At 36.1% G+C, this 17,699-nt stretch overlaps 2 protein-coding genes, 1 long non-coding RNA gene and 1 pseudogene across 3 annotated transcripts; 2 read left to right on the forward strand and 2 right to left on the reverse strand.

Annotated features, from left to right (window-relative positions):
- The window catches only part of LOC106337028, a 3,955-nt pseudogene extending 2,353 nt beyond the window's left edge, over positions 1-1,602 (reverse strand).
- Positions 1,603-3,147: 1,545 nt separating this feature from the next.
- On the forward strand, positions 3,148-4,923 carry LOC106338352. The gene is made up of 4 exons (XM_013777349.1): positions 3,148-3,447; positions 3,553-3,735; positions 4,052-4,285; positions 4,378-4,923. The coding sequence occupies exons 1-4, from the start codon at positions 3,148-3,150 to the stop codon at positions 4,921-4,923; spliced, it is 1,263 nt and encodes a 420-aa protein (XP_013632803.1).
- A 1,777-nt stretch (positions 4,924-6,700) lies between these two features.
- LOC106342843 lies at positions 6,701-11,486 on the reverse strand. Its single transcript, XM_013781884.1, has 15 exons — positions 11,034-11,486; positions 10,760-10,822; positions 10,488-10,593; positions 10,170-10,366; positions 9,808-9,889; positions 9,393-9,454; positions 9,128-9,222; positions 8,947-9,026; positions 8,443-8,526; positions 8,135-8,251; positions 7,962-8,047; positions 7,762-7,868; positions 7,573-7,664; positions 7,395-7,471; positions 6,701-7,318 (listed from the first exon to the last, which is right to left on the reverse strand). The coding sequence occupies exons 1-15, from the start codon at positions 11,184-11,186 to the stop codon at positions 6,872-6,874; spliced, it is 1,848 nt and encodes a 615-aa protein (XP_013637338.1). The 5' UTR covers positions 11,187-11,486; the 3' UTR covers positions 6,701-6,871.
- Positions 11,487-15,209: 3,723 nt separating this feature from the next.
- On the forward strand, positions 15,210-16,959 carry LOC106340026. Its single transcript, XR_001269288.1, has 4 exons — positions 15,210-15,662; positions 15,752-15,819; positions 16,224-16,284; positions 16,410-16,959. It is a non-coding gene; the product is annotated as an uncharacterized LOC106340026 (long non-coding RNA).
- Positions 16,960-17,699: the final 740 nt, after the last annotated feature.

The raw sequence follows: 17,699 nt of genomic DNA on the forward strand, positions 1-17,699 counted from the left end.
AACCGAGAAATTGCGTTTTCCCGCCAAAACTGAGAAATTGTGTTTTCCCGCCAAAACCGTGAAATTGCGTTTTCCTGCTGAAACCGAGAAATTGCGTTTTCCCACCAAAATCGAGAAATTGCGTTTTCCCACCGAAACCGAGAAATTGTGTTTTCCCGTGGAAACCGAGAAATTGCGTTTTCCCGCAAAAAACCGAGAAATTGCGTTTTCCCGCCAAAACAGAGAAATTGTGTTTTCCCGCCAAAACCGAGAAATTGCATTTTCCCATCAAACTAATGAAATACATTTTTCCGTCAAAATTGTGAAATTATGTTTCCCGTCAAAATCGTGAATTTTTTATTTTAACGATAAAACTATTGTTTTGGGTTAAATTGCAAAGTCATGTTTTCTTTTGTTAAATTCATAAACATGTTTTAGGAAGCCCATGGACACCCATTGTGTATTTGGTCTTCGCCCAATTGGACCATGTACCAATTGGTCTTTTGTCCAGTTGGACCATTTATTAATTGGGCACGTCCATATCCCGCCCAAAATGAATTGGACTGAATTGGACTGGGCTAGCCCATGGTCAGCCCGCCCAATTGACACCTCTACCTGTATATTCCAAACGGAAAACCCCAATGTCAAAATGATGACTTGTTCCCATATATATTATTAAGCTTTTGGTTGAAACTTGAAAGAGTTACCTTCAAAGTTCAAACGATCCCTTTGTTCAGCATATTTGGCGAGGATGGCAACTCCACTCGAAAACGAATCATCTAGCAATCTCTTTGAGCCTTAGAGTTCATCGCTTGAGCCTCATCATCAAATATCTGCAAGATGTGTGCTCCTTCCCCACTCCTCTGTTTAACAAATCTGCTCTCTCTCTCTCTCTAGCTTCCGTCATCTTCCTCTGATTCCTCCACATGTATTTCTCCAGACTTTTGTTCAAATACTCAGCTTCTTCACAACTTGTTCAGTTTTCCTGCGAATTTGCTTGTGATTTCAACACATATTGACAGAGTCACAGAGAATAGAAGAATCTAATGAAACTAACTCTAACGTTTAAGCTATACTTAAAAGATTCAGAAACTAATCAGCCAATTGAATTAGGATTGCCTAATTTGAATGATCTAGTCATCTCAGATTACCAATGTCTAATTCGTAAATGCAAAGTCCTCGATATAAGATTCTCCGGTAATTTAGGAGATTCATTTCTTGTAAATAGACGAATTTTGAAATCACGGATTGGTCACCTTCTCAAGAGATCGCGCTGAGATTTAACGGAGATTGAGCGCCATAACCATCCATGCTGGCACATAGAGATTGGACCTCAGTAATGTCACGTTTCACGGAGGAGGTGAGATCCGAAGAATCCATAAGAGCAGCGGATTCGAACCTCTCCAACCTCTCGATCCCGTCGCGAGCTCTGAGGAGAATCCTTTTCGCACTAATGTATAACTCCGATAAGGATCCGCCTCTTCCAACTGCAGGACCCAAACGACGCAAATCGAAACTTCCAAACGGATTGATCACGTCGAATGCACCAACACTATCACTCAACTGGCGGAGAACACATTGTGCCCAAAACCCTAAATTTCGTTCTGACTCGGGTAGAAGGGATCAGAGTTGCTCGCTATTGGGCTGGGTTCCTCAAGCAAAGGCTGAAGCACACACATAGAAAAGCCCATAAAAGTCGCTGATTTAATGAAACGCTTTGAAAGATGGGACACGTGTCGCTCTGGAAAGCATCTGATGACGTGGGGGCGGAAAGAGAAGAGAGTGAAAGTTTTCTTTGTATAATAAGATTAGATTAAGATCTGCGCCTTGCGCACCATGAACATTGTATATTTAAATTAATTTTATATATTATATGTTCAGTTTTATATTATAAAATAATATATATACATATATATATATTGGATTTATAAAAAGTCAATAACTATTACTTATATAATTCAATTGGTGCGAATACGTAAAATTTGTTTTTAATCCAAACAATTACCTTTTATATTTTATATTGTATATAATTAAATTTAAATAATATATACATATATACATATATACATAGATACATAGTATATTTTTAATCTTGATATATGTTAAATAATCTATTTTATTCATTTGGTTTTTTGATGATTTGTATATTTTTATAATAAAAACTTTAAAATCATTGATAACAAAATTTTCATTGTGCGATGTTTAAAAGTTTTGGTAATTTATAATCTTAAGAAACATTGAATGAAAATTTTAAAATTTAAATATTAAGTTGTCAGCATTTGTTCAGAGCTTCTACCAAAAAAAATGTTTAAAGTAAATTTCAAAACTAAAATATTTATGTATTTTTAATGGTAACGATCAGACGGTTGGATTGAACGTTATGATTTTTTTTTAATCTTGATATTTATTAAATGAGACTTCCTAATTATATGATTTTGCAATTATTTTTTGTCATAAAAAAATTAAACCATGGATCATAAAATTTTAATGTGAGACTTTAAAAGAAATTTAAAATATAATATATAATAAAAATCTAAAGTTTTATTATATGTTTAATGTGATTTTTTAATTTATTTTAATAACTTAAAGTTAAACAAAAAGGATAGAGGGTGCATTAATTTGTATCAAATCTTTATTATTTGAAATCATTAATTGTCATATATACTTTACCAACATTAGGAAATTCTGTAATTTCTATTTAATGAAAGAATTAAAAACATTAATAATTAATTTATGGTTAGTTTAATAAAAAATTTATTATATATTTAGATGGACCAACATATCTCTCTAAGGATTCTAAGAATCATTGTGGTGATGACACATGACTACCTCATAAGTTGTAATGCTCCTCTTTTAATATATAGGGGATTGGCAATTCTCCTAAATATATTATTTTCAAGTTTTGGTCACAAAAATAGATCACAGAAGAGTCGGGTGTTTTGGCTGAGGGAATGGGACAGAAATACGAAATTTTTTCATGCCTTAACGAAGCAAAGAAGAGCAAGAAATAAAATCACACAGCTCCTAGATGCGAATGAAAACATAGTTGAGGATGAAGAAGGATTAGTAGCCATTGCTACTAGTTATTTTAGATAGATCTTTGAGTCATCGAATCCAGAGGATATTGAAGACGCACTTTCTCAAGTTCCAGCGTCGATCACTGGTGCTATGAATGATAACCTTACAGCTCCGGTCTCCGAATGGGAGATCAAACTGGCGCTCTTTGCTATGCATCCGGAAAAGGCCCCAGGTTTAGATGGGATGACTGCACTTTTCTATCAGAAATTCTGGGATATAGTAAAGGAGGATTTGACTCTTATGATCAATAAATTCCTTTTCGAGGGGACAGTGGCGACTGGACTGAATGATACAAATATATGTCTCATCCCGAAGATAACGAGGCCTAATGATATGGCTCAGTTTAGACCCATTAGCTTATGTAATGTTAGTTACAAGATAATCTCTAAGGTCTTATGCCAGAGATTAAAGAGAGTGCTACTAGGATTGATATCGGAGACTTAGTCAGCTTTTGTTGCTGGGAGACAGATCTCTGACAACATTATGATTGCTCAGGACATGTTCCACGCTTTCAGAACTAAACCTAGTGGACGCAGTAAGAGGATGGCCATCATCAAGATAGACATGAGCAAGGCATATGACAGGATGGAATGGTCCTTTATTGAAGCTGTCAAGATGGGGTTCTCAGAGACATGGTTCACCTGGATAATGCGGTGTATTACGTCGGTGAAATATAAGGTCCTTATGAATGAAGAGCCAAGAGGAAATATTGTTCCAGGTAGAGGTTTACGTCAAGGAGATCCTTTGTCTCCTTTCATTTTTATTCTATGCACGGAAGCGCTCGTTAGCCTTCTTAATCAAGCAGATATCCAAGGGAAGATAACAGGGATGCGCGTGTCCGTCGGTATCCCACCTTCTCTTTGCTGATGATAGCCTTTTCTTCTGTAAGGCGGAGCCCCATGAATGTGAAGAAGTAATGAAAGTAGTCAGGAAATATGGCAAAGCATCTGGACAATGTATTAACTTTGATAAATCGTCCTTACTCTTTGGTAAGCGGATTAATGCGACTACTAGACAAGAGCTTAAAGATGTGCTTGGAATACAGAACGAGGGAGGAATGGGAACCTATCTTGGTATCCCAGAAGACATAAGTGGTTCCAAGTGCAAACTTTTTGCATTTCTAAAGGATAAGTTGATGCATAGAGTGAATGGATGGACATGCAGATGGCTCTCGAAAGGTGGGAAGGAAGTGCTGATAAAATCCATTTTACTCGCTCTACCGACATACGTGATGTCTACTTTCCTGCTCCCATTGGAGATATGTGAAAACCTTACCAGTGCCATTGCACAATTCTGGTGGAGTTCAAATCCACCAAAAAGAGGAATACACTGGCAAAATGGGAAAAAGTTTGCTTACCAAGAGAGGAGGGTGGGATCGGTTTCCGGATGATCCATGAGTTCAACATGGCGCTATTGGCAAAACAACTATGGAGGCTAGTTCAATTCCCGGACTCTTTGGTTGCACGGGTCTTGAGAGGAAGGTACTATAGATTGAGTTCTCCACTAAGAGCGAACACTGTTACCAGCCCATCCTATGTGTGGACAAGCATTTCTGCAGCAAGGAAGTTGTTATTACTCGGGATTAGACAGAAGATACATTCAGGGTATGAAGTCAAGGTGTGGGAGGACCCGTGGGTTCCAACGACCCCTGCGAGACCAGCTATCCCCATAGCGCCAGTTATGCACCCGAATATGAGAGTCATCGATATTATTAACCAGGTATCGAAGGAATGGGACATTGGTCTATTGGAGAATTATGTCAGTCTTGAGGACATACCTCTCATAAGGAGTTTAGCTGCTGGAACTACACAAGAAATGGCCAATACACGGTTAAATCTGGATATTGGGTCGCTCAGAATGTATTAAAGCCAGCGGCTTAGAAGGAAGTTCTAGAGCCGAGCATCACTAAGCTCCAAGCCTTTGCTTGGCAGATAAAGGAGCCGAAGAAGATATGTCATCTGATATGGCAATTGTTAACTGGTCATGTGGCAGTAACGATAAACTTAACAAGACGTAATATGAGGTGTGACAACTACTGTCCAAGATGTGGAGAACTAGAGGAAACCGTAACCCATGCCGTTTTTGAATGTCCGCCAGCACTCCAAGTTTGGTCATTATCGTCGACTCCGACAAGCCCATATATATTCCTAGTATCAAGCGTCTACACAAATATGGACTATCTGTTTTGGAGGAAGAATAGCATTATTGAGCCAGAACTAGACAGAGATCCTTATCCCTGGATAATATGATATATTTGGAAGGCTAGCAATGACAAACTTTTTAGGGGTATAGATCGAGAACCTTTGGAGCTAGTTCGACATGCAGAAAGTGAATGCCAAGCCTGGTTTGACGCTAACGAAGTGGTACAACCAGTGGTACACGATAACAACCCTGAGGTTTCCCAAGTCATAAGCTTGGGTAATATCTGCTTGTTAGATACTTCTCAATTCAGTGGATGTGGATGGGTATGGATGGACAGTGGTGGGAACATTCAACTTATGGGAACAAGGAATTTCACTCGACGCGAATCAGCCTTGCATTCGGAAGTGGAAGCACTGCGATGGGCGATGGAGAATATGCTTCAACACTCAAAATGTCAGAGCTTTGGGACGGACTGTAAGGAGCTGATTGCAATGATAAAGGACCCTCAGGCGTAGCCAAGTTTTGCGACAGAATTGGAGAGGATAGAGACGCTACAGATATGCTTCTCGGACTTCAGCATTATTCATGTTCCACGGGCGCGAAATCAGATTTCAGATTTTTTAGCTAAGACTGCTAGATCCTTCCATAGGGAATTACTTTTTATTGGTTGTTCTATTCCGGTTTAGTTACCCAGACCACCTCAAGTTTGATTAACAGAATGGCCTTTTGACGTCAAAAAAGAAAAAAAAATAGACCACAAGGAGGAAAATGACCAAAATGTTTCATTTAATAGGTAAAATGATACTAATACCCTAGATATAAAAAAAATAAAAAAATTAAAAAAATTAAAAAACGAATTTTTTTTTAATAGTTTTAGATTATATGTTTTCAAATTCAAACCCTTTTTTGAATTTTTTTCGAAATTTTTTTTATTTTTTTCTTTAAATTTTCTTTTTGTAATTTGAAAATACTTTTTGAAACTATTTTTAAAATTTCTATTTTCAAATTTTTAATATTTATTTTTTATTTTATAAAAATTTAAACCTCAATCTCAAATCCCCACCCATTAACTCTAAATCCTAAGGTTTGGATTAGTTAACCCTAAGATTATAAATGTATATTTACCTCTTTAATGAAACATTTTGGTTATTTTCATCTTTGTGATCTATTTTTGTGACCAAAACTTTTTTAGTGTTATCCTAGGATATTTCTCGTCGTAAAACCAAAATATCAAGCAAAAGTATTTACTACTCTGAGCCATAATAAGCTTCAAAACATCATAATTTTCAATGAATCATATCATTGTTTTAGCGAAAGTGATGTGATGATGTCGTATAAATAGACCTTCACATAATTTCTCGGATAATTTTCCATAATGTTAAAAGGGATAGAAAACAATTATAATCTTTTTCATGGTCACCACTATTCCCAGTTTCTCAATAACTATAAAGTTGCCTGGTCTTGATGATAGCAAAGTGAGGTCAATTTTTCAGAAATCTAATCATAACCAAAACACAATGTCATAAACCAACCCATTTTACCATTTTTGTTCACCAATGTTTGTACTCAAAATGCTTGTTTCTCTGGCTACTACCGACTCTACAAGCAACAAAGAACAGAAAACACAAACAAAAAAAATAAATAAAATATACAGCAAACATAGGAAGATACTTTAGTCCACTAAAATAGTATCATTATGAGGGTTTTGAGGGGAAGTATCGGCAAACACTTGAGCTTCGTCTTCATCTCTCACATCTCTAAACATCGACAGAAACAAGTTAAGTCCTTCTGTGGGAGCACCGCCTAAAATTCTTAGTAGCATCGAACTCAACGAGCTCATCGCGCCTGCTTGTGGGGTAGGCACTGCGGGAATGGTATTTGCTGTGTTAACTTCTTGATGTTGATGTTGCATTGGATTCTCGACTCCTGCTGCTGCTGGAGATCTTGTTTCTGTGTTTTGGTTTAAGGTAGTGTTGTTTGGACCAGATGAAGATCGGTTTCTGTTCAGCCTTGTGATGTGAAGAGTTGATGCTAGGATTGTTGAGGAAGTGATGTGGAAGTCTGGGTGTTGGTGAAAGTGTGACTGTCGGCTTTGAAGGAATCTCTGAAGAGCCGGTACCTGCCACTTTTGTGTTTTATTTAGACAAAAAAAAAAAACAATTTCGATTGAAGCTTTTCTGGAATCAAACGTTTACTTCAAAACGGTTCCAGAAGTATAGCATCAAGTGTTGCATGAATGCAGCGGTTGTCATAAGGGCAAGATAAGAAAAGCCTGTTGAGAGTAACGCAGTAAGGGACAAATACACTGTGACGTCTCTGAGAAATATATACAGTAGTAATCAGACAAATATAATGTATAAACTCAGTCCTTACCATATGCATACGAGAAGAAATAAATATGGAACACCAAGAAGTACAGCAAAAAGAAACGAGGGAAGAACTTCATCGATATTGGTGTTCTAACACTGCAACATTTGGAAGATAGATTGTGAGAATATCACGAGTAAGAGAGCTCGATAGTTCATATATATGGGTGACTGAGACAAAAGAGAAAGACCAAACCTTATCAGAGTGAATAATTCGCATAGCCAGACAAGAACTAGAACCATGAAAGCCAACAACTGATCGTCGTAAAACTCAAACAGGAAGAATAGAATCCCAATCATAATCTACAATTTCAAATGATTAGATTATGTTGGTCAGACTCCAGAGATTCCTCTGAGATGTTGGAACAAAAAAGAACCAGGGATGTGTGTGCATACCGGTACAAAGACAAGGGATTCAATCACGTGCACAAAGATCAACTGAAACGTTGGTAACTGGTGCTGAGCATGGTGTTGAAGCTGCACTGAAAAAAATTGATATCCAAACAAAGATGATTGTTGAGAAGCAAAGATGGGAAATCATCGGCTACTGAAACAGAATAAAGACAAACCAGTGAACTTCAACATGCGAGTTTGTGTCTCTCGCAAAGTGAATGAGACAGACATTGTGGTTGTGAAAAACACAAAAAGTGACATCATAAGCACACCACATTTCGTCACCAAGTAATCTGCATGCGTCCGGAATAATAATATTTACTTTAGCACATGGTTATACTGAAGTAAAGAGAAAGTTGCAAGAGCTACTAACGCCGCCTTAATCAGATCTTCCATTCCAACATAATGCTCACACTAAAAAAATTTGAGAGATGCAAGGTAAAATTTGTAACATATGATGATCATGACACAGAACATGACATACCTCCAAATTGCGAAGAACCTTCAGAAAGTTCTTGGGAGTAACTAAGATTGTAAAACTCTCTTGTCTGGAAGTTGTATAGATAACCTGTAATGGGTAAAGTTCGAGTTATATGAGGTGAAATCTCCAGCTTTCACAATAGCATATAGATAAAAAATAATCCAAGGAACATGAGCTGGAGACAATGACATTGGTTATTTTATATTATGCATTTTCATGCATGGACCAACTAATTCCTGCATTTCCCAGAGGATAAATTAATTAAGGTAACAATAAAATATACACAGACAGTCTCTTTTTAGCGGTAGGCTAAAATTTCAGATGGAGACACGTTGCACACAAGCTACATGAGCAAGGATAAAACAAATAGTTGTCCTCAACGCAAGGAATCAAAGGCCTAGAAGGATGCAGATATATAACTCCGCTCTGCCTAATTGCAAAATGAAGAGACCACAAATAGTGAAACTTGCATGGGCTTTATCAACCAGACAAACAGCTAATACCTACCTTGACCAGCAGAGTTTTGTAAGCTATTCATTATAATTGTATCATATCCTACAACTCTGTTTATAGTAAGTTGCTGCCACCTGCAAAAGTAATTTAATTTTAAGAAGCTTATCATCAGGATCCAGCCTTTCCAATTAAATTTAATTGTTTCCATAGTGAGGGACAATAACATGAGTATTACCTGTTGCCAAAGCACGGATGTCGTGCTGATATGCTTACATTTGCAGTGCGAATGTTATGCCGTGACTTTGCTTCATCAGGCAGCAAAAAGTAGCCCTATATAAAAAGAAGGCAAAGCAACTGTAAGATCGAACCAGAATTTCAACTGAAGTGTTTCTCATTTTTGTATCTTCCTTAACAGAATAGATTATTCTAGGGTATAAGATGCTCATGGATCTTCCACTAGTCAGCATTGCTGAAGGCTATCAACAGAGGATAATGTTTACCTTTTCCATAGTATATAGATATGTCGGCTCAAACTCTTGAGTTCTTCTCTCAAGCCATTGAACTGTCATAAACAACCGACCAACACATTAATGTCGAGCATACCGGTTAATGCATACATCTCCCACCCGAGGCATACCAGTTAATGCAACCTGGGTTACTCTTCTAATCAGTAAACCTCTTAAATGAAAAATAGTAGAATGGCTATTATAAAAGAAAGGTTTGTAAATAGAGACTTTTGGTACTTTACATATTTCAAAACAAGAAAGGTTTTTCAACAAGGCAGTGTATGTATTCAGATTCAATTTTTCATTTGTAGAAAGGCTCAGCATTGTCTGATAGGTTCATTTAGATAAGATAATGAAGAACTAAACGACTATAGACATAAAATAGAGATTCTATTGAGATGGATTTTACCTGCATAGTAGTTGACCCTATCCATATACAGCACATGTAACAATTTGGGCAGATCAAGATTCAGTGGTATGCCGATAATGTTCTGCATTTAAAATATGAAGGGAAAAATAATTTGTTTTAGTCAAAACACGAATAATCAGGATTGAAACTCGGCACATCATATAATTACTATGGCACCCACATACAGACCTAAGTCCATTTTCCTCGCCCAATAAAGGGAAACAGTACTAAATAGTTTTCACATCCTAGCAATTGAGCCACATGCCACTTAAATCTTCCAACTTTTGAGGAACAAAAGTAAACGAACAAAGTGGTTAGATGAACTTATTATTCTAACATATTCTAAGTCAGTTAATACTCACCCATATTTTTCTAACACCTCTGAGGATTCGTGCTGTGTGCTGTAAAACGAAAGATATGCGCCTGTAAAACTTTTTGGGAAAGCGAAGAATAGCTGCTCTGACAGTCTCTTTTGCAGACGCGGAGAAACTACTCCGGGGCTCTTCCTTGTCAGTTTTGACAAATGTATTATCAGCATTCTCTTCGCTGGTACAGCTTTCTACATGATTTCACAAAGAAGCAGCATAAGTCCATGCAATCTTCAAAGATATTTAGCTCCTACAGGCATTCTATCCAAACCAATTCAAAACCACAGACTACTCCTGAAGATAAAGAATCACCTTGATCAGTCTTTGAGACTTGTAAATTGTCACCTGCAGCTTTAACTTGAGGAACATCTGCAGCGGTACTTTCATCACTACGTGACCATAACCCCACGCTTGTTATCTACAACACAGTAATAAGTTGGTGAGACATACGTTGTAGAGAACTAAGGAGAAACACAACCTTATCTATCGCTAAGTTTGAGTAGTTTATCTAGCAAGGAGCAGGAACAAAGTCATGGGCCAACAGTTACTCAAAGCTAGCACCAGAAGGGATAAGAGGTACATACCTTGATATGTAAAAGCTCTGCTTCAGATAACTCAACTCCAGTCAGCTCACTTGAACAACCAGGCTTTGCAAGAAAATATGAAGTGTGCGCATAAAGAAATCAAAATAGACTCCAAACCAAGTTCAAGCATATTTATAGCCTTCAGCTTTTCAGAAATAAAGTTCAACCATAGAGTCATTATCTGAGGCAATTTACCGAAACGGCTCTGAAAAATCTTCAACATAATCATAAGCTAAATTTTCAAGACTTGTCAGAATCGGCGTGAATTGAGTACCTGCTGAACATAATTGGCGTGCATAACAACGAGGATGCAGAACAAAGTGATGGCAACGAAGAGAAACGTATACTCTAGGAAATCCCTAACCCTAGGCTTTAAGATTTGTGAGAACCTCTCCTGAACCCTAATAAACGTCTGCTCCGGATCCATCTTCGATCTAAGATGCACTTTTTCTTCCTCTTCTTATAACTGTCCGCTTCGACGATAGGAGGGCGTTGACATCGGATTCGATTTGCTCCGCAGTGAGGACGATGATCGTTGATTTCTTTTCTTCAGAAGAATATCAAATCCACGCAAGTGAAGATTAAAGATTGAAAGCACTGCGAAGGAATTATCTACTTTTATTTATCCTCTTCTGAGAGGCGGTGGCGAGTTTTGTTGAGAGTAGAATCTTGGCTCACGAGGGCGAGGGTTTGACTGGCCTGAATATTTTTGATTTGTTTTTAACGTCTTGTCTTTCACGAGACATCATCTTTCTTGTCCCTATTTGGCAAGAAACAATCTCAAATAGACTCAAGAAAAACAAGCACTAAATATATTTATTTTTAATTTGGAAATTATGTAAATTATATAAAATCCTAGACAAGTTGAGATATTTATTATTTATACATGATTTAACCTCATTCCCGCCAGACCCAAACCTATGATCTAACCAAAGATCCAATTCTCTCTGTTTTGACTCTCAATTGTCTCTCTCAAACTCTAGATCCAATTCAATTTTGAAATCAAACCCGAGATTCTGTAAATTTCTCTTTTCACCTCTTGAGTCGATTTCAAATCATAAGATGGTGGTTGAAACAAGGCGGATAAGAAAAAAGAGAATCCCACAAAAAAAAGTGGAGAAGAAGAAGACAAAGAAGAAGAAGAATGCAAACAATGAAGAAGAATCACGAGATGGTGATTCAGATACATATGTTGATGGTGGAGAAGATCCACTGAATCATAGCACGTAGAGGTAAAAAATTAGGAATGAAATGTGATTTGTAGTTTCTATTGGCATTTTCATTGTTTTGTGCAAGGGAAAGGTGTGTAGAACTAAGAACACTGGGTAACACTATCAGTAATACTAGTAAAACCTTGGAACATTAGAGAGTATTGGAATACCTTGGGAAAACTATATTGTATTACTCGTATAACTGAGGTAAAGTAAATGTTACTTGCAGGATTTTGAGGCAACTAAGGTAATCAAACAAGATAGGATGTTCTTCTATCTAACGTTTTACAAGAAACAGATAAAGTTGGAGACAAGGTGTTTCATAGTAGACGCTATTGAGACGCTTGAGAAGCTGAAACCGGAGCTCACTGTTTTGGAGAGGAGCTTGTTTGAGGAGCATCCTCAATTCAGACATTTTTTCCACATGAAAAAGACTCAAACCACAAAGTCCAGAAAATGTGGATTCTTTTGTTGCGGACTGCCAATATCTCGAAGCGAAAAGAAGTGTGGTTCATTTTCAATGGCTATTACATTAAATATGAAGCGTATGATATAAAAATTAGCAATTCAACTAGCCATTACATTTTCTAATACAAAAAACGAGGATGTTAATTCACATGAGATAAAATTTATAAAATGATGAATCTTATAAGCTTCCATATCAAACATTCGCTTTTCATAGATGTTGATGACAAAATTGGTACTATATCTCTCTCTTCTTAGAACCAATCTTTCATATGGTCTGTATGATCATAGACTAAAGAACCAATTCATTTAATATTTTAACAGAATTTATTGTTTTTATTTGGACCAAACAATTTAAATTTTTTTTTTTATGAAATCTATTTTTAAATAAGCATAAGATTGGTTGCTTTCTATATTTGAACCAAAAATAATCATCAAATCATCTATAATTATAATATTGCTTTTAAACAATACGAATGAACCAAACATATTTAGAAGGCCTAAAATCACAGAATATTTAATACAAAATCATTTTTACAGGTTTAAAAGAAAGTATTTACAACCGATCAATTTAATCTCTACCAAAATTTTCTTGGTATCTAGATATTCTAAGCGTATACCAGAATAATATTTATCATATTAACTGAAATTAGGTCTGGCAAACGGGTTCCATTCAGGTTCATTCGGATTTCGGATTTTTGGGTTTATGAATTTTAGCCCCATTCGGATAATATAAAAGTTTGGGTCGGATTTGGTTCAGGTTTAGTCAGGTTCGATTTGGGTTTAGTTACATGTCGAAGATCCGGTTGAACCCAAAATAGTTTTGGTTTCGGATATTAATCGGGTTACCAGCTCCAAAAATATTGATTTGCACTTGATGAAACTCAATATATTTCCAATATTTTCAATAAATTTGTGTGTAAGGCTTCCTCAAACCATATTGTTGTCCTCAAACCATATTATATATTGTCCTTGGACTATATGTGACAATTGACATATCATGACAAGTAAACCTTGTACGATGAGAATCATACAATACATAATGAAACCTAAACAAATTAGAATTAACAATTAACAACTAACAACTCTATAACCATAAAAACACTTTAAAGAACAACATTGTTTAAACTTCAGAAGCAAACTTATTTATAACTGAACTGTAAATGCGATTGTCAAAATATAGAAACACCAATATTGACCAAATACCAAAACTATATATATATATATTAAAATAAGAATATGTATTGATTAGTCATGTAATATACAATTATCTTAGGTACAATAATATCTTAGTGTATTTTGGATACATATTAATGACTAAGATTGGGTATGGTATAAGTTCTTTTAGGAATTTTGAATTTTTCAGATTTTCAGATATCTATTTGGGTTCTGTTTGGATAAAACTCATAATCCAAAATACCGTTAAACAAAATCAATTCAGCATTTATGTCGAGTTCGGATCAGTTTGGATTCATTTTTATCGGATCAGATTCGATTCAGATTTTCGGTTTTGGTTTATTTGTCCAACCTTAATTGAAATCATAAAAGAAAATGTAATATATTAAAATTCTGAAAGTAGCACCATTTTTTATATACTAAAATGCAAGTCGTCTGGCAAATCAGAGACTGACATGTAGAAAATGAGTTAGTAAAATTATGAGAAAAATCATTTAAACAAAATAATGTTTCAAACAGAATTAAAAAAACAGGAACCATATAACAGTTTTATTTAAGACAACCCATGCTTCTTTTCTTTGTCCACGATCCTTTTTTCATACTCTATAATCTCTTATATTTGTTAAACAAACAATAGAGAAATTCCCAACTGATTTGAAACAGAGAATATCAAACTCATTTGATCCTTCTTTAATCTAAAATCCCTTAATTCATAATTGGGGCACTACATATAAAATGTCACGACTCACGAGCCAATGCAGAGTTCGATTTCTATTTAATTGGATCTTCTTCTTTTTGACATTATGTAACTGGATCTTAACAACCTATATTTTCCAGTAACACTATCTCCCTTCTTTGTACATATTTGTTAACTTCAACAGAGCAATACATGGACAAGAAGATTTCTTGAAAAAGTGGACATGGTGGATATGATTTGCTGGAGGTTCAACCAGAAAAGGAGACTATAGGACAAAAAAAAAGAGAAAGAAGAGGAAGATAGAAAACATACGAAACATGCAAACGTGGTAATTGAAAAAAGGTAAATCCGTTTTTATTAATTCACCACGAAATGATCAGATTGATAAATTGTTTTCCTATTGGTTTATGCATGGTCATAGGGGCGAGAGGAATATGAAGTCTTGGAGATGGAAACACCGCTGACATGGGAAGGTTAATTCAATTCTAAGACAAAATTAACATAGGTATATTATATGGCAATTATATTTTGTATTATTGCAGTGTTTTTTTTTTTTGCTTAATATTACTGCAGTCTTGCAATACACAATTTGTTTTTTTTGTTAATGTTTGATATAACAATACACATGCAATGATAAATAGGTTATTTTCACTCTATTGCATCAATGAGACAATCAAATTCGTCAACGATTTTGTTGGAGTCTTTGTTCTTGAAAATATATATACATGTCACTTTTTAGTTATCTATACTAATAAAGTAGCCTTTTGTCTCTCCCTGGGGAAAAAACGCCGTGTGTCGTCCTTTCATTCGCTGTTATTTACGAATTGGGCTTTGTTTACTAAACCGTATTCTGTGTTTTCTTTCGGGCCTATCTCTAAATATAATGCATTGAGGCCCGAAATCGCATGTCGTCGTCTAGGTCGTATCTTCATCTTACGGCCGCCAATTTTTCCGAGATGAAAGTCGATGATAACGCCATGGACGTTACAACGTTTCATCTTGCTCACGTTACAACGTTTCATCTTGCTCTTCTTTACTTACTGTTAATTCGTGATTTCCCCACTCCTGAGCATTCAATCCGACTCCTTCTCTTCCCGTAGGTACTCACTAGAGCTTCGGGTATAAATACCTCCTCATCCAGACATGAGCATCACAACTTCAACGAGAACCAGAAGATCACTCTGTTCAATTTCTGGTTATTACAATGGCGAATTCCCAAGTCCTTCTTGCTGATTTGAAAGCAGGACGCTGCTCCAACGTTGCGGAGGTCTGGTTGCTGCGATTCTGGGAAGCCAGAAATGTGAGGAAAGGCGGTGAACTGACGATTGTTAACATGCTCTTTGTCGATGAGAATGTAAGCCTCTTTTCATAGATCTGATTTCAGAAAAGAACATATATATATTTGGTGTGGTAGTCTTATCATTGTTCATTCTTTATGATCAGAGTTGAAGGAAAGGTTTGCTTGTGTCCTACCCGCATCGAGCTTTTACCAACGTAATGCGGTGAACAAGGTTAGATTTCAAGTGTGATTAGTTTTTATTGATCTTTTCCTCATTTAAAATGAACTCCGTGACTGTATTAAAAAGCAGAAAGAAGCAGCCTTATAAAGGTTTTTAGTATGTATACTAGAATAAGGGTGGATAGGAGAAATAAGATTGGAGAATATTAGTTGATTTAATTTTGTTTGGATGTTGCTTTTAAATGACCAAACCAGAGACTTAAGACATGTATGTGTGCCATCATGATGCTCTGATTGTGTTACGGCCCGTAAGTTTTCATTTCTTTTTTTTGTTAGTTAAACACGTGAAAGCTAAATGTTAATAAGTTCGATTTAGAGTTGTAAACAAAATTCAAAGTTATAATATTCCATATAGTTGTATAGGCTATTGACTTTTAAATATTCCCTCGGTTACAGCATTGAAGACGTTCACCCAAACGGTGGAATCAAGAAATTCAAATCTTCTGTCTACTCCAACGTAAGCTTCTTCCAATCATTTTACTCTTTCTTCCAATTATTTTACTCTCAAGTCAATCATGACAGTATCGAGTTGTAGCGTGCACTGAGTCTCCTAATAACTTATAGCTCTCTTATACTTTTCAGTTTGTATTTTCCTTTCGTCTAAGATCAAAACTGGCTCCCCAATCCAATCGTTCTCAAAGTCATGCGCTCATACAACAAGGTGAGATGAATTTGTCTGCAAATCGGTTTCAAAGGTTACGAGAAGTAGCTCGAGGTCATCTTTCAAGACTCCAAGGGATTTGGTCTCTGTGCTCTGATCAAGTCGCAGTTGGACTAAAAACTCACTCCTGCTGCATGTGCGATAGTGCTCTGAGTCCAGTTTCTTTGTCTACCCCCATCAAGACTTCTTCATCTCACATCTGAGTGAGAGCGGGAGCAAGGCTGCAGACCCAGTTGGGACATCACCAGAGCCTACAACTAAGAAGCCAATGGGGTGTACCAATCTTGAGTAGACGTTGTAGTGGCTCTCAATTATCGTTCAGCCCAGCTGTCATCTATCATATTTTCATAGTTTCTGCTTCCAGTTTAACAATTGTAAGGCTTATTAGGTCTCTGTCTATGCAAATATTTGGGCTTTGATATTTTAAAATTAAACACTTATACACCTAAGTGAGTCAAGAACACAATATTTCCCAGCCTCTTATTTCTCTTCCAAACACACTCCATCGAAGGTAAATTGACTCTACAGGAAATAGCTTTCCTCGACACAACGCTTTTTAAAACTTCGGGGATATAAACACAAGAACGTAGCTGGGTGGATGTCGTCCACCTGAGTGTGAACCCAAAGTCGACCTTCAGTTCGTCAAAAGCTTTTAACACAAGAAAAATTCCAGAAAATGTTTGAGCGTTCTTCAGTTTTGCCAATTTTGTTGATCAGACGTAACAACGACCGCATACAATGCTGTGACACCGGCCAAACATGTCACTTAATTAGCCACTTGGCATATTATTAAAATAGTCGAATTTAAATATATGGATGCCCAAAACTACATTTCTAAACGGAAAACAATACGGCAATGTAAGCACTGCGATTAAACTATGTTAGGCACATTTTGATTCTAAAGAACGATTGTCCAATTACCACCATCCACTATCCTAGACAGATATAATAAACTGAAAAACTATGAATAAACAACAAAACAATTTAATCCATCGTAACAGTAAACTAAATGGAATAATCTGGAAAAAGAAGTCCAAGTCTTAATTTACAATATACATTACAAACTAAAATAAAATAAAAATGCAACACAATAAACATAAATTCAATATTATTTTGAAGACAAAGCATTTAATCAATACATCCACAGTGAATCCTTAACAGATTGTCGTATCTATGACATGGACAAAACATGTGAGAATTGTTAATACTTT

Source organism: Brassica oleracea, chromosome C4 (genome assembly GCF_000695525.1).
Source record: "Brassica oleracea var. oleracea cultivar TO1000 chromosome C4, BOL, whole genome shotgun sequence".
Taxonomy (NCBI): domain Eukaryota; kingdom Viridiplantae; phylum Streptophyta; class Magnoliopsida; order Brassicales; family Brassicaceae; genus Brassica; species Brassica oleracea.

Excerpts from the sequence above, each read along its gene's own strand:
- LOC106338352 (XM_013777349.1), top strand. The coding sequence starts at position 3,148 with ATGAATGATAACCTTACAGCTCCGGTCTCCGAATGGGAGATCAAACTG. Across the intron at positions 3,736-4,051 it reads TTACGTCGGTGAAATATAAG|CGGATTAATGCGACTACTAG; the intron begins GTCCTTATGAAT and ends CTCTTTGGTAAG. Across the intron at positions 4,286-4,377 it reads TACTCGCTCTACCGACATAC|AGGAATACACTGGCAAAATG; the intron begins GTGATGTCTACT and ends TCCACCAAAAAG.
- LOC106342843 (XM_013781884.1), bottom strand. The coding sequence starts at position 11,186 with ATGGATCCGGAGCAGACGTTTATTAGGGTTCAGGAGAGGTTCTCACAA. Across the intron at positions 8,252-8,442 it reads AGGTTCTTCGCAATTTGGAG|ATTACTTGGTGACGAAATGT; the intron begins GTATGTCATGTT and ends GGACGCATGCAG. Across the intron at positions 7,665-7,761 it reads GAATTATTCACTCTGATAAG|TGTTAGAACACCAATATCGA; the intron begins GTTTGGTCTTTC and ends CAAATGTTGCAG.